This window comes from Streptopelia decaocto, assembly GCF_964273445.1.
Source record: "Streptopelia decaocto genome assembly, chromosome: 2".
Lineage (NCBI taxonomy): Eukaryota > Metazoa > Chordata > Aves > Columbiformes > Columbidae > Streptopelia > Streptopelia decaocto.
The window spans coordinates 141,969,606-141,984,380 of record NC_138655.1 but is presented as its reverse complement, the minus strand read 5'-3'; the positions used below and the strand labels follow the sequence as shown (position 1 = coordinate 141,984,380).

The 14,775-nt window shown below is 39.1% G+C and overlaps 1 protein-coding gene across 1 annotated transcript in view; it reads left to right on the top strand.

Moving 5' to 3' along the window:
- CUBN (cubilin) overlaps window positions 1–14,775 on the top strand; it is a gene marked incomplete at its 5' end in the record, with an annotated part of 141,975 nt that overhangs the window by 10,442 nt on the left and 116,758 nt on the right. The window contains 12 exons of the mRNA XM_082044155.1: window positions 766–861; window positions 1,387–1,508; window positions 2,958–3,144; window positions 4,907–5,025; window positions 6,421–6,655; window positions 8,024–8,205; window positions 9,005–9,167; window positions 9,389–9,579; window positions 12,152–12,308; window positions 12,921–13,099; window positions 13,585–13,747; window positions 13,917–14,133. Coding sequence (XP_081900281.1) covers window positions 766–861; window positions 1,387–1,508; window positions 2,958–3,144; window positions 4,907–5,025; window positions 6,421–6,655; window positions 8,024–8,205; window positions 9,005–9,167; window positions 9,389–9,579; window positions 12,152–12,308; window positions 12,921–13,099; window positions 13,585–13,747; window positions 13,917–14,133 — 2,011 coding nt within the window. The remainder of the gene's footprint in view (window positions 1–765; window positions 862–1,386; window positions 1,509–2,957; window positions 3,145–4,906; window positions 5,026–6,420; window positions 6,656–8,023; window positions 8,206–9,004; window positions 9,168–9,388; window positions 9,580–12,151; window positions 12,309–12,920; window positions 13,100–13,584; window positions 13,748–13,916; window positions 14,134–14,775) is intronic.

Sequence of the window (14,775 nt, the reverse complement as noted above, 5' to 3'; positions counted from 1 at the left end):
TTGAAAAAAAAGCCTTGATAATTGTCATGTTCTGTATGTTCTCTAAGAAGGCAGAGTTTCCATTGCAGTACAGGTCAAGCAGTGGAAGTCATAACTTACATCTTTATCCCTTGTGTTTTATGATTTAAAAGGCTTTATGCAATGCATGCTATCAATACTAGAAATAATACCAGGAAAAAGTGTTTCTAATTGACCTTTCTCTTGCTTGGCAATAGACTGCCAGTAACGAAGGCCCTCAGTCACTGAGCACTGAGGGGCTATCACCATGCTGGAAATGTGGTCTCAGACAAGTTTTGATGTGGTGCAGTGGACCTCAGCTCTGGCCACACAGTCATGGTGCAGCGCTTTGGTCCTGCTGAGCCCCCTGAGAGGAGCCGGGTGCTGTGTTTGAGACCCAAGGGCAGCTCTGGCCACGGAGGGAAGCCCAGAGGTGGTCAGGGCCAGCTGGGTGCAGAAGCATAGGGAGGGCAGCATATGGTGGCTGAGAAAGCTGAGTTTTTATGGCCTCACCTATATTTGGATAATACCGATCTACTTTTTTTCTAAAATCATGGGAGGATTTATTTAAAATCTCAATCCATCCCTGCAGTGTAGAAACCACAATAAGTATGCCAGGATATACACCAGTGGCAACCTCAACTTTTCCATTTTAACTGTAGAAGACTATTATTTTACACATTTTTTTTCTCACCAAATTATTGTTTTGCTGTCAATACTCAGACAACATAGTTTGTTATAGACTAACTGAGATTTATGTCTGAACAGGTTATGAGGGAGATGGACAAACATGTACTCAGGTTGATATCTGCTCAATAAATAATGGAGGGTGCCATCCTTCAGCTACTTGTACCTCATCTCTAGGTATGGTGCTCTTTTAAGGGCTGTAAGTAATACTAGTGTGAATCTCGAAGAAGGTTTGGTTAGGCTGAATCCACTTTGTAGCAACATATTTACATTTCAGCCCCTTTTCCACGGTCAGTTTTCCCTCACCCAAAGGAGTTTACAAGCAGGCTAGCTAAAGCCAGCAGGCTTTTCCACAAACATTGACAGAAATAGATCTAGGCTCCAGCAAAGAGCAGATTTCACCATAAAAACGGGAAGATAGTCACCATTTATCTTTGATGTCATTATCCAATTTCAGCTTCTTTTACTGTTCTTCTACTCCCACCACTTCCCGTGAAGGTGACCTTGGACTCTCAGATACCCATAGCAATGCAACACCAGGGATCTTTCCATGGTCAAACTGGGCACTGACCAGGGAAGCTATCAAATACATTAGAATTATATAAAAGCTCTGCTTCAAAATGTCAAGGACCTTTACTGTCATTGGTATTGTCATCGTAACAAGGACCGAATGACTTTCTGTACCTTGTCTCACCTCCCAAGGGCTGATGCCATTTTGTTCCTGCCCATCTGGGTACACTGGAAGTGGATATGGGCCCAGTGGGTGCTTTGCTCTCAGTGATACCTGCCAGCTGCAAAACCCTTGTGCAAATGGGCAGTGCTTGGTAAGTGCTGGACTCCTCGCAGTTAGTGACAATGCTTTGTGTCATTACAACACGGAGACTGGTGAGACTGTGCGCTGAGTACACACAGACTAAAGATAATGAGGCAAGGTCAGTGGGGCTTGGAACATCAACAGATATATCTGGGGAAAACAAAGTGAATTTTAGGACACACAAGCCATTTTTTTGTGTGTTTGATGTAGAGGTGGATTTTTTCCTTTTCTCATTTCCCTTTCTCATTTTCTGTGACAGGACATGATCCCCTCACCTCCACTCCATCCCTTACCAGCATTCCTTGCTCTTCTGTAGATACCTATTGTCTTTTCACTCAGATATTTAAAGGTCCTTTTGTGCCCTATTTAGAAACTATTTATTTTAGTCAGTCTATTAAAAGATATGACATCTTCCCCTAAATCCTAACATACAACTGCAGGCAATCATGGCTACAAATTACTACTTAAAGATAATAACACAGTCAGATAACTTCAGTGATGTGACTACAGAAGTATCTAATAAAATACAGAAATAACAGAGCTATATTTGGCCAGCATAATGACAGATGAAATGCAATGTTAATTAAATGCAGATCAGAAAACATCTTTTTGTCTTCTAAAGCAGCATTCTGAGCCCTAAATACACATCAAAATCCTCTTTCACCATACTGAAAATCTCTGTTTAGGACACAGAGGACATGAACAGAGAAAGAAAAAGGAAATAGAGAATATAGCACATTGATTGTATGGCATCAAAGATGGGATTGTAAGAATGTACCTTGGAACACCATATTCTGCTTTACCTGTAAAAGGTGTACCTATAAAGCAAGAAATATAAGGAAAAAGGACATAAGAAATTAAAGCAGTTAAATATATGGAAAGACTTGATTATAAGGAGAAATAGTAGAGGTTTAGACAAAACAAATGTAAAAGAGACATACAGAATAAGGAACAATGCGGAGAATGCAATGCAACTGCTCCCATTTGACATCCCTCAGGGTGAAAATGCAAGTTGACAGCCCATGTAACTGCAGTGCAGGCTTCCCGGAGAACTGGCCTGAGAGAAATTATTTATAAACCACTGTTATCTTGACTTGCTGTTTGTAGTAATATGTAATATGATTGACTTGTTTCTAGGGTGATCATTTCAAAGCCAAGCAAACAGTTTTCTGAATGGCTAAATGAATACAGATTTTGACTTCTTAGAAAGTAATTTGAAAGAGCCCTGCAAAGAAATAACTTAATAAAAAAACCAAAGAGCTAGATAATCTGATTAGGCTTTGAGTTTATTTTGGTATTCACCAGTCACCATCAATGTAATTGCATTCCAAATGTTTTATTTCTCTGCTCTGATATCTCCACATAAAATAAGTGTAAATATCAGTCTTTCTGCTGATTGCATTGATTCCTTTAGATGATCCATGCTCAGTAATTTTTTTGCATTTGTTTGTACCTGTAGGCAACAATCTCTGGATATTTCTGCCTGTGTAATGCAGGCTGGACAGGCCCTAATTGTACAGAGAATATTGATGAATGCATTAGCAACCCCTGCCAGAATGGGGGAAGCTGCGTGGATGGGGTCAATGGCTACTCCTGCGAGTGCACCAGCTCGTGGACAGGACCTCAGTGCCAGACTGCCCAGCAAGGTACGGCCAGGACCTCCTGCCCTGGAGAAATGGGCCACCAGCCTTCAGCGAGTAGATGCTTGCTGTATATGATTAATATGTGAATAAGAACCAAGTTCTGATGGAAAAAAAACCAACCACCTTCTTGAAGGATTACAGGTCCTGTCTCAAAGTCCCCTGGGGGCAGAGTTTTCCATGAGTTGTGTTTATAGCTGCTTAGTTTAGCAACAGCAGCGTAACAGTGAAGTTGACCTGAAGGCCCGGTGGCCTTGACTAGATGCCAGGCATCCTAAAATCATGTATTTGTTCCTGAGAAAGTGGTCTGGTGAGCTGGTTGGGAAAGAAGATCTGATATAAAGACAACAGATTTGCAAGATAATACATTAATGTTTTTCTTATGTGCATACTATTTCATTTGTTGTGAAGCTGAGAGGTCGTGATGTTTTTAGTCAAGATGAAAAGTCAGAAAGGTTTTCAAACAGAAATTTAAAGAAAGAAATGTTATAAATGAAAATGGGGGACTCTGAGTTTTATAGAGTGACTGCAAGGTTCTGCCTTTAACATTACTTCTTAATATCGCTTTTTCTGTTTGTCTGGGATTTTTTTTTCCATTAATTTTAATTTTTAAAAGTCAGAATAGCATTCCAGTGAGCATCCCTGTGGCAACTATCTGTTAGATGGCTCATGTTTATTACACGTTGCTGTGAAGAAAGCAGATTAACTTTTCACAATATACAGAGGGTAAAACTTTCACAGAGCCACTGTGAAATCTGGTCTGGTTTAGAGCTCCTTTAAGCTCTTTTCTGTCTTCCTTAAATATCTAACCAGTAATTTTTATTATTATGCACATACCTGTAGAAAAGTAGAAAAATTGTATTTTAACCATTCATAGTAGAAGGGATAGAAAACCAGTTTTTGTCCAGTGAGAAATTATAATGTAGTAACTTCTGTTGTAGTTCCTAATCAAGGGAAACATCATAAATTTTATGACGTGATAATTCTGAATCTGGTTAAGAAATGGTCAGATGGTTTAGCTGGACACTTTAAACAAAATTATATTATTTTTACCATTCCCTGAGGCAAAATACTTCATTTCAGTTTTCTGAAAATTAAGTATTTCTTTGGCATCAGTTGAGTGTTGCACTACAGCTGCTTGTGGTATGCTGCAGCTATATGTGTGTTGTATTTTGGGTGCTTTATGGACATATTTTTTCATATTTATTTGGGATTCCCATTTCACAGATCCCATATATTGAATGGCTCATTGAGAGAAAAGACCATGGTATATCATGAGGGGTTTTATCTGGCCCAGAAATCTGACCAAAAAGAATAAATGGGACAATAAAACAGCTGAAGGATAACTTCTATGATGCACCACTACTGAGAAAGACAATTTTATATCACATTAGCTTCAAAATGTTATTTTATTGTAGGTGAATAATTTAAAAATTCAATCTGGAGGCAGGCCTCTTGAAACAAACTAGTTTATGGGCATTTTCCTGAGACAGAAGCAATATATTTTGGCAGAAGCCACATATTCCAGCTGAAAATCTTTTTTTTTTTTTTTTTTTTCCAGTAACTACTTTCCTCTCAGGGAGTAATTTTGCCTATTTTTTGTGATGTCATTCCAATTTAGAGGAAGAGTCTTTTATAGAAGTATCTTTTATCATGGTTTTGAATGTTCAGGAAGCCAAAGCTATGCTAGAAAGTTAGGTTTTGTTTAAGTCTGTACGGCAATAGCACAAATTAATCAATTTATTCAATTTTCTCTCTCTTTCTGCAGTTTGTGGAGGATATCTCTCAGGCTCCAGGGGGACTTTCAGTTACCCTAACAACCCAAACAGCCAGCGGTACACCAGTGGGGTCAGCTGCGCTTGGGTTATACAAACTAATCCCAATAAGGTAAAATAGAGTTCAGGTTAAAGAACTCCTCACTCTGCAGGACCCCTTAGCTCATCAGACCAAACACAACCATCTTCATGCCACATATTCCAACACTGTGATCCAACCCCCTCAGAAGCCTTTTTCAAAGTGAATAAGTTGTAGACCCTTCCAAGCCTTCAGTCTCCTTACCCTAAGAATTAGCCCTGCCTATGTTTGCAAGGTTTGCTATGAAGCTGAGGGTTAGAATTTACTCATTCCTATAATCATTGCATTTAAAAATGAAACCTTAATAAAACACACCAGGCGACTGGAGATTTGTAATAAGTTTGTGAGGGCTGACATCACCTACCACCGTGTAGAGAAGTTGCCTATTTTATGTTTCTTTAGACTGAGATCTGTGAATAGCTGCATGAGAAAAGCTCTGCTCTGAGAGGATTCACAGGTGGTTCATGAGCTAAGTGGCCCCAGAACAATTTCATATTTCTGATTTCTGAGCCTCAGAAATGTGGAATGCTGAATTAATATTGTCAATGGCTTTGTGTAATAACAGCATTTGGATTTCTAAGGATTAATTTTAAAATGTTGCACTCCAATATATATTCTGATTCTACTCTGCATTTAGCAATTCCACTTGTGTTATAAGTAACGACTACAAAAGACGTTACTTCACACTTCAGCATGGAACTTCTTACTTGGAATATAAATATTTGATCTTTTATGATATTTCATGGAATGATTTAAGCAGTTTTATAAACCAGTGGTTGCTAGTGGTTTATGCAGCACTATATGTATGAGACATATCCTCAGCTTTAGGCTTGAGAGTCACTGCTATCTTCAGCAGAGCTGCATTAAAGCACATCAGTGATGAATCTGGACATACATAAAGCTGTGTATGTCACTAAGTATCTAGAGTGGGCTTATGAGACACCAATATGATATGTACAAAAAAGGATAATTTCATTTTTTTAACTCCCATAACAATATTTTCAACCGTAGCAAGGATAAGAAATGTTAATTACCTGATGAGAAAACTGCCATGGGAGATATGGAATAAAGTATTTTATGCTGTATTTCAAGTCTTTTGCATGGTTTGAAATATGTACATATATATATATAAATATATGTGTTTTACAGATACAACAGACACAGGCAAATGGTCTCAATTATTAGTTTACAGAAATAATGTTATTTCCAGACAACTTCCCTGTCCAAATTCTTTCCTATCTTCTTTTCTTTTGACCCTTAAGATTCTGTAATGTCTTCTGTCCTGGAAGTTTTCAGGAAGTGGCATAATGGCTCCAAAGCTCATAGATTCTTTCAGTTATATGAACACATATAAACGCCTGTTTATATAGTGTCTCAGCAGATGGAGAAAAAAAAAAAAATATTTCTTCTTTTGTTACTTTCTGTTAGATTCTGCGTATTACTTTCCCATTCTTCCAACTGGAGGCAAGTAATGGGTGTAACTCTGCCTTCCTTCAAATCCACGATGGACCTTCAGCGTCAATGCACATGCTGGGGAAATACTGTGGCTCCTCAACTCCTGCAGAGCTTTTCAGTTCCCACAGCTCCCTGTATTTTTGGTTCTATTCACACTACACCATTACAGCTGGAGGTTTTACTGTTCATTGGGAATCTCGGGATCCTGGTAAGTTTGATGAAATGTCCAATAATTTAGCATCTTCATGGCTTTGAAACAAAAAGAATGACCCATTTCCTTTGATTAGCTATCATGAGGAGCAGTAGGACAATGTTTTACTAGAGAGTGAGGCTGAAATGTAGATATATATATCACTTGAAAATATTTAAACTCCAACTCTCAGCCTCTGTGTGCATAACTTTCTCCTGTTTTTATGGCCGTTTTATATCTGCTGTGAAGAATCCCCCAAGAGCATGTGTTCCTGGAGATGCTGTTCTTCTGTTCAGTTCTCTTTTCTCACAGAAGTATCTAGTGCTTTGAGCAAGCAAGTTGCCTTTTTTTGCCACTGACAATATGCAAGAGGCTAGAGGTTTTGAACCATGCTTTCCAAACATGAGAGATTTTAAATTATGTGTGAGCTTTATGGTATGATTTGCTGTATGTGATCCTTCCAGGAGGCCTGGCAGTACATTTCTAGAGATAAACTCCAAATCATCTTGTACAACATCAAACCCACTTCAATGTTCTGTGTATTGTCTAGAAACAGAACTGTGCATTGGGTTATGACTTGAAAGAACTATGGGTAAAAAAAGTATAGAAAATTCAGTGTGTGCATGGTTTCTTTATTTTCAGAAACATTTATTGAAATGCTGGTAATGTTTTTTGGGGAGCTTTTTTTTTTTTTGGGGGGGGGGTGTACGTGTGTGTGCGCGTGTGGTTTGGTTTAGTTTGTTTTTTTTCCTTCCAATTGACATCATTAGGTAGATAAGTACTAATTGATAAATATGGATACTGAAAAATGAAAATATGTTTGGGGTATTAAAAAAAACAAAAACAAAAAGGGAGAGAGGTATAGATATGACTAAACGAGCTATTTCTTACATATAACACACAAGTTACCCATACCATTCCCAACTGTTACACTGAGATGGATTTTTTTTTATTACAGGTATACGAAACAGCCTTCCCTGTAATTAACACTTTTAAAAAGTGAGAACAGCCTTGTGCTAGGATAAAATATGGAGACTATTTACAAAGTACAGAAATTCAGATTAATGCTGCAAATGAAATCCAAAACACACTGCTTTTGATCATTCTCCTAATAATAGTTCCATCATAACTGGGAAAGAATCTTTCTTTCACTGTGCAAATCAGGAAATATTTGAACTTCTGCTTTTACAATCAAATTGCAGAATTAATTGTCAAATTTAAAGAAAGAAGTAAATTGTTGGTTCGTTTGGCTTGGTCTTTGTTTTTACATTTATTCTGGATCCCAAAGTGGTATATAGTATTGGCACTACAGGAGAACTAAAGGAGAATTCATCTTCTGCCATGTGGTGCTGAAGGATGTGTTATTTCATGTTTCTTTTCTGTCAGAATGTGGTGGTGAGCTGACGGGTACTTACGGCTCGATAAGCTCTCCAGGATACCCTGGTAACTATCCTGTAAACAGAGACTGTTTCTGGACCATCTCAACCAGTCCTGGCCTGCTCATCACATTTGCTTTTGGCACACTAAGCCTAGAACACCATGAAAACTGCAGTTCTGACCATTTAGAGGTAAAGTTTAATTGTGGATTATGACAACATTTTATGGCTATGCTATTGCAAAACAAGATATTTCAAAACTTTTTCTATGTACAGAAGGGGACTGTTCAAAAATTAAATCCTAGGTTGAAATCTCATTTGTACTTATTCCACCCACCAATGCACACTCAGATATATAGGCAGCACAGCAGAATGAAGATGATATCACAGTCCACTGAAGTCAGTAGAAGTTTTGCAACTAAAGAGGAATAGGATTCAGGCCAAATACCTGGTGGGAATCTTTCACTTTCTTACAAAGTTCAATCTCCAAACTCCTTGTCGAATGTCAACCCACAGAGAATTAATCTGCTTAAGGAAACCTATTAGGGAATAGGATTAATAGATTCATATTGCAGTACAGTCTGTGACTTGATGTGTGAGTTTAGGCCTTTTTACTAAGGTGAAAAGTGATTGTTACAGAATTCGCCAATGCCAAATCGTGGAAATGAGAAGCTGTTTTGGAATAGCATGTTTTCCAAAATTGTGCAATGCTGAGCATGATTTCAAGAAAACAAATGAACAGCAGATCTCCTGATACTTTAATTCCCTTTCGCAAAACCCTTGATGACTCTCTGAGGATCTTCATCAGAGGTCTGCTGGTGTGTCCGTTTCTCAGTTCCTGTGTGTTTAGAGGAAACTTCCTATGAGCTTTCCCTCTACCCACCGTCTGCAATATCTCATGTGGCCCCTGAGATAACTTTAAGATTCTTGGTATTGTTCACAGTTGGCACACATCTAATAATCCTAATCTCTGATTTATTTTTCTGTCTAGATTCGAGATGGTCTTCTTCCACAAGACCCTGTGCTTGGTAAATACTGTAGCACTGGATCTCCACCCCCAGTCCAAACCACTGGTCCATATGCATGGATCCACTTTCACTCTGATGACTTAGTAACAGATAAAGGCTTCCACATCATCTATACAACATCACCTGGTAAGTAAAATTCAGCATTAAAATTTGGTCTGTAACATTCCCAGATATATATACATCCCACAGATAGAGCCAACAGCACATGAACAGGTGTAATTAACACTTGCTATTGAATAACATGGAAATCCACTTTGATTTCCAGCCATTGTGCAGAAGCAGCCTAAACTGAGTTTCAATACTTGTGACTATCTCAACTAACGGATTTTTTTTCTAATATATAATAGCAGATCCAAGTTGTGGAGGAAATTACACGGATAGCGAAGGGGTTATCACATCCCCTTTCTGGCCTAACCCTTATATCAACAACCGACAATGTATCTACATTATCAGACAGCCAGAGGATGAAAAAATATACCTCGATTTCACCCATATGGAGCTGGAGAGTCACACCGGTTGTTCATCAAATTATATCGAGGTGACTTCCCTTAATCAGTTGATATGAAAGGGTGATTACATGTGTGTGCAAAATTGTGCAGCAAAATTTCTGTCCCAAGGGCCACTGCAGAAATAGGTATTTATCAAAGGACTAAGTATACCGATTTATTAGGGTTCAAAACTCACAAAGTCTAAAAGAGCAGGACTGTAGGTTTAGAATGAAAGAAACATAAAGGAATAAGAAAATCTGTTTAGCTTAACACTAATGTTTAATCGGCTGTACATGATTATGGTGGACTTTAGACCTTTGATAAGTCTATGCCAAATGCAAGAAAAATAGAAGTAATGCCACAGCCACTCTGCAGCATTTTCTGGAGTCATGGTGTTATACTCAGAATCTTTTTCTGTGTCAAAAAGGAAGCACACCATATATATGTTTATATATACATACATATGTACATATATACATCTATAAAATCAGGAATTTATTGTTACTATAGCTGAAATCTTACTAATCTAATTCAGTAATTGTATTAGTCTAAATCTAATTATTATAGAAAAATATGGAAAATGTAATAACAATACAATAGTAACGTTGATGCTCTCTGGGATACACTTGAGGTTGATTATTATGTTTACTTTTATACCTAGCTCGCTCTTCATTGGTCTGCTTCTTCATGTTACATCCAAATTTACTACTATAGGGTGCCTTTGAAGTACACTAGATACCATTTCTTAATTTTCATTGTTATCCCTAAACCGAGTTCTGTCCAGCTCCAGGTCTGCATTTCTCTGACGAACTGCAGGTGAGGTTTCACCTGGTGCTGTGCAGCTCGGGACTCCTGGGGGCCATGGGGGGCCCCCAAGGGACATATCAAGGCTTGTCCCACCACCCTGGCCAGGGAGCAGTGCAGCCCTGGGCAATGGGCACCTCCCTGGGGACAGGGGTGGACCAAGGCCAGGCTGGGATGAGGGTGTGTGGGTGGTCCTGGCTCAGCAAAGCCCATGGCCGGGCAGGGCAGGGCTATGTGGGGCTGGAGACCAGTTCTGCTGCGGTGTCGCTGGGGCAGGGACTCATGGCCCTGGAGGCTGACATGGAGTCCTGGGCTGTGGGCAGGGTGTGGGGGACCTGAGGAACCCCTGGCTGTATCGCACCCGGCCTGTATTTCTCCAGACAGCCATGAATACTTCATCCTGCATGAAATGGAATGACTTCTGGGTACTGTTCTTGGTATAAAACTGTGGCTGTACTGCACAGAAGTAAACAGATATAAACCAAACCAGGCACAGGCACTCGACTGATGAGCGCAGGTGCAGCCGCAGCTGCAGCAGTGGGACCAGAGCTGGGCCCCCACTGCAGGCTGTGTGGGTAACTGGCACTGCAGGTTGGGTTTTGTGCTTAGTCTCTTGACCAAGAGAGGAATAGGCCTCTGTCAACTCTGTGCAGTTAATCTGTTTTTAAAATATGTTATTGTGCTGACACCATTCCCTTCCCTCCTCCTCTAATTCAGAGACTTTGGTTGGAATGAAGAGTAATTAATTTCTGAAATGAGAGGGGAAGTGTGTTTAATGAAAACAGACAGCTTTTGTTTGTTTGGCCTGGTACTCCTCTTGCCTAATTGCTGGCAGAACAGCAGCTAAATTCACAGCAGCCAGAGAAACAAAACCATTTCTGTTGAACACAATCAGTTTGTATTAGTTCAGCAAGGCGTTTACCTCACTGCTCACTGAGCGGGCACAGCCCGTTCGTGTCCCTGTGCTGCTGCCTTCCCCTTGTCCTGCCCGCTCACTGGGGCTCAGCCCAGAGCAGATACAGCACCGATGTTTTCTGAGCAGGACAGCTGGTATGACCAAAGCACTGTGCTCTTTAGCAAGTCCTGATTTTGCACATTTTTCTAAAACATTGTCTCACTGGCTTTTATAATTAAGTTCAACTAGGGAGATAGCTTTTGGGTGTTCATGTTACTTTAAAAGTCAGTCTCTGACAATTGTTTTGTCAAAACATACTGTGATACTGTAATTTGAAAATATGCAGATTATTCCCACCCCTGGTGACACCAGAAAACCTGTAGAGTTTCCACAGGGGCCATATACAGCTCACAGGCACTGGCTCAGGTAGGGTTTTTTAATCTTTTACTAAGGAAGGAACTGCCTGTGATAAGGGATCTACAATAAGAAACTAGACACAATAGAAGTTCTTATTTGAGAAAACCTGTGACACAGTGCTGCAGAGGTAAGATGTTAGCCAAGCCAGCTCCTTCTCCATGCCACCCTCCCAACTGGCAATGGGAGACATTATTCATGTGGTTTAGAGAACCTGTTATTTTTATCACTTTTCACGGGGCTACACCAAATATGCAGGAGAATCAGGTCAAGAAAAAATGTAAACTCATGTACTGATCATCCCATCCTTCCACTGAGCTCTTCTAAATCATGTGCTTGTGACAACTACTTTGATGGCTCTTTGTCCCTTTATAAATAAGTAAAACAGTTTTGTTTTGTTTTGTTTTTTTAAATTTAGCAGTTCCTGTGAGGTTATAATTTGCTCAGGATATCAGATCCCAACACTTTCATGATCTCACATATTTCTTTTTTTTCTTTTTGATGACTAGGTTCGAGATGGTGACAGTGAGGTGTCTTCTCTTATTAGAAAGTTCTGTGATAGTACGCTTATGTCTCCAATCATTTCTACCAGCAACAGTCTCTGGATCAAGTTCAAGTCTGATGCATCTGTGCAAAGGGCTAGCTTCAGAGCCATTTATGAAGTTGGTAAGAGGAACTGGTGACTTGCTCAGTCAACTGATTTGGACACTTTCAGTCATTTCAGTGTCATATTATCCATATTATGGGCCTAAGACAAACATCAAAAGAAAGGAAATGAAAAATAATAGAGCCAGCTTATCTATTTATTGCTGCTTTTAGAAATGCTAAGATGCTGTCTGCAATAGGTCTGTTGTAGACACTCCTACCATTCTTGGAAATGCACCCCCCACTGCTTCTATTAATGATAAATCACTTACCACTAACATAACAAAGATGATATAGCTATAATTCTACCTAAATATTTTTATTTTCATTATCCCTGCCTTTTACTCCTTAATCATCAAGTCTGTGTGTTTGTGTGAAACAAATGAGTCAAATTCCTAAGTTTTCATGAGCACTGTTAGATTGGTCTTCTGTGTATACATTTATGCTATAATTGTAGCAATACGTTCTTTTAAATATGTTCTTAATGACACTTGGATGATCTGTAGTAGAGGCTGTAAGAAGGTTTTTAGGGCTAATTTTCTTCTAATTCCATAGTGATGTTTGATAGACATCCCATTATACATTCCTTGAAACCATTTATGACAAGTGCTGATTCTTGGTGTCTCTTGGCAGCCTGTGGAGGCTCCTTGTCTGGAGCAGGCACTATCCGTTCACCTTACTACCCCAGGACGTCCCCTTACCCAAAGACCTGTGAGTGGATCATCTCCCAGCCACCTGGTAAAGTGGTGGTACTTAACTTTGTCGACTTTGATGTTCGAAATGCAACCACTTGTGACTCAGACTACATTGAGGTAAAGAATAATACACATATACTATGAAAAGCAGATAGATCCTTATCTGTATGTTCCTTTTCATACTCATCTCCACCAAAGCAGAACTGCTTGACAGACAAGCACTTCTACAGTAGTTATAAAAACTTTTCCAGGTTCATAATGGGACTCCAAATCTTTTCTTTGTTCTCCAATGTTGGTATGCCCATTTTGATAATCGGAGATGAGTATCAGATGTCTTTAATTATTAAAGACAGACCTGGGTTTGGATGTTTGTGTGCTACTTACTGTTGAGGGCATAAGATCTCAGCTTTTCTCCATCTGACACCTTTTGGGTGGGACAGTCCTTCTCTGGCAGTCATAAGGTTGCATTGTATGTGCTTGTAGTAGGATAGGGTTTGACTTAGTAACAGTCTCTTCTATATGGTTCTTATTAATTCATTTATGTTTGCAACTTCAATATAGTAGACATTTGTATGGGATATTTTGAATACACTGTTCTTCAGGTCAAAGATGGCAACAACACAGACTCTCCTCTTTTGTATAAATACTGTGGTACAACTGGACCATCTAGAGTGCAGTCTACACAGAACAATCTCTATATCAAATTCAGAACTTCCTCTCTTACCAGCCTTGGTTTCAGAGCTGAGTATTGGCCATTAGATACAGGTAAGGATTTTTTGTTGGGTGTTGGGATTCCATATTTTCCTGTACACTGAAAACATTTGTGTAGTATGCATTGAGGAAAAAAAGACTATGAAAGAAAAATATCCAATTTTATAAGTGCCTAAATTTTTAATAAGTATATTGTTTAACCTGATGTTTTAAATCTCTACAGTATGTGGAGAGACTTTCACTGGGCCAGAAGGAACCATTACAAGTCCAGGTCATCCAGATGTCTACCCACATGGTATTAACTGTACCTGGATTATCTCCATTCAACCCGGCTACCTTATCCGTCTGACATTCACTTCATTTAACTTGGAATTTGAAGACAGTTGCAGAAAGGATTATCTTGAAATATATGACAACAGCATTGTGCAAAAATTAGGAAGGTGAATATGTATATTAGCCTACAGAGCTGAATTACTGAAGAGTGAGTACTGTCCTGTAGATCTCGACATCCAATTTGTTTCCTTAAATTTTGTGGAGAGATTAACTTCTCTGCATTATGGAAACAATACCAGTAATTTCTCTGCCTAAGGCAGTAGAGGCAGCTTGCTTTCTTTGACCATGGGATGAGAAGCATATTTCATAAATATTGTACTGGGAGAAACTAGCTTGTGTCATGAGGACAGTTTTTTTAAGGACAGGTTCCAGTAGCTGGTATTGTCCAGCTCCATTAACATTTTGACTTATGGGAAATAAATTCAAAAGCATCTGTGCAAGGAAAAGATGTGATTTGAAGCATTTGCAGAAGTGAAAGATTACTTAAAAAATTGTGCATTTGGTTCTCAGCAAAAACTAAACTGAAGTCTGCATTTTATAAGATTTTGTTTTCACGTTCTCCAGATATGTGATTTTATCTTAGGGAAGAATCTTTGCTTTTTTTCTCCCTTCACCAGCTGCAGTATACACAGGGTTTTCTTGCCACCCTAGAATTCAAGAACATCTGAACTACTTGGGAACAGTATCCAGCTGCAGCTACAGTCTGTATAGTAGTTGGCTGACATGGCAGTATTTTGGAAAATAACAAG